Source organism: Egretta garzetta, unplaced genomic scaffold (assembly GCF_000687185.1).
Source record: "Egretta garzetta isolate BGI_Z169 unplaced genomic scaffold, ASM68718v1 scaffold689, whole genome shotgun sequence".
Taxonomy (NCBI): Eukaryota; Metazoa; Chordata; class Aves; order Pelecaniformes; family Ardeidae; genus Egretta; species Egretta garzetta.
This window is the reverse complement of record NW_009260804.1, coordinates 10,555-11,255: the sequence shown is the minus strand read 5'-3', so window position 1 is coordinate 11,255 and position 701 is coordinate 10,555. Positions and strand designations below refer to the sequence as shown.

The window sequence follows — 701 nt, the reverse complement described above, 5'->3', positions numbered from 1 at the left end:
GGCGGCCCGCTTCTGGGCGCTGATGTTGTCCCACCACTTGGAAAAGAAGGAGATCTCAGACCAGATGAAGCGCCGGCGCGGGTCCTCCTGCATCTTCAGCACCATGCTGTTGAGGATGTGCTGCGTCTGGTCTTAGTAGTACTTGTCAAAGGTCTTGATCCAGCCTGCCAGCACATGTGGGGGGTCACTGCGCAGGGCCCAGCCCTTCCCCGCCAGCAGCGTGGGGTGGCAGGGGCCGGGGCAGACCTTCCCCTCCCCTGCCCGCCTTTGCCCGCTGCTCACCTGGGTCGTTGTGGGAGTGCGGCACCACAAACACCTGCAGGGGCTCAGTGTCCCACTCGTTGGGCTCATAGGTGATATCGAAGCCCTGCTTCCACACACCGCCATCCTGGTTGTCAAAGGGCAGCAGGGAGTACACGGCCAGCATCTGCCAGGTGGGAGAGAGGGCTCAGGGCAGACACCGGATTGAGAGACCCCCAGCAGAGTGGGGCCAGGACCCCACAGACGCCCTGGTACAGACCCCCTGGCCCTAGCAGAGGTGGGCCCTGAGCTGCTGGGCCGAGCTGCTGGCCCCTCACCTGCAGGTCTGGGCTCTGGCCCTTGCCCCCCAGGGCAAACTGGCAGTCCTGTGGGGAGACGGAGAGGAAGCTCGGGCGACTCTCGGGGGGCAGCACCCAGGAGCCATTAGGCGGTGGTGGGGC

At 65.5% G+C, this 701-nt stretch overlaps 1 protein-coding gene across 1 annotated transcript in view; it reads right to left on the bottom strand.

Annotated features, from left to right (window-relative positions):
• MAN2A2 (mannosidase alpha class 2A member 2) overlaps positions 1-695 on the bottom strand; it is an 18,866-nt gene extending 18,171 nt beyond the window's left edge. The window contains 3 exon segments of the mRNA XM_035902279.1: positions 1-164; positions 283-427; positions 579-695. The exon segment at positions 1-164 is cut by the window's left edge and continues 4 nt beyond it. Of these exon segments, the coding sequence (XP_035758172.1) occupies positions 1-164; positions 283-427 (309 nt within the window). The 5' untranslated portion in view covers positions 579-695.
• Between the last annotated feature and the right edge of the window lie 6 nt (positions 696-701).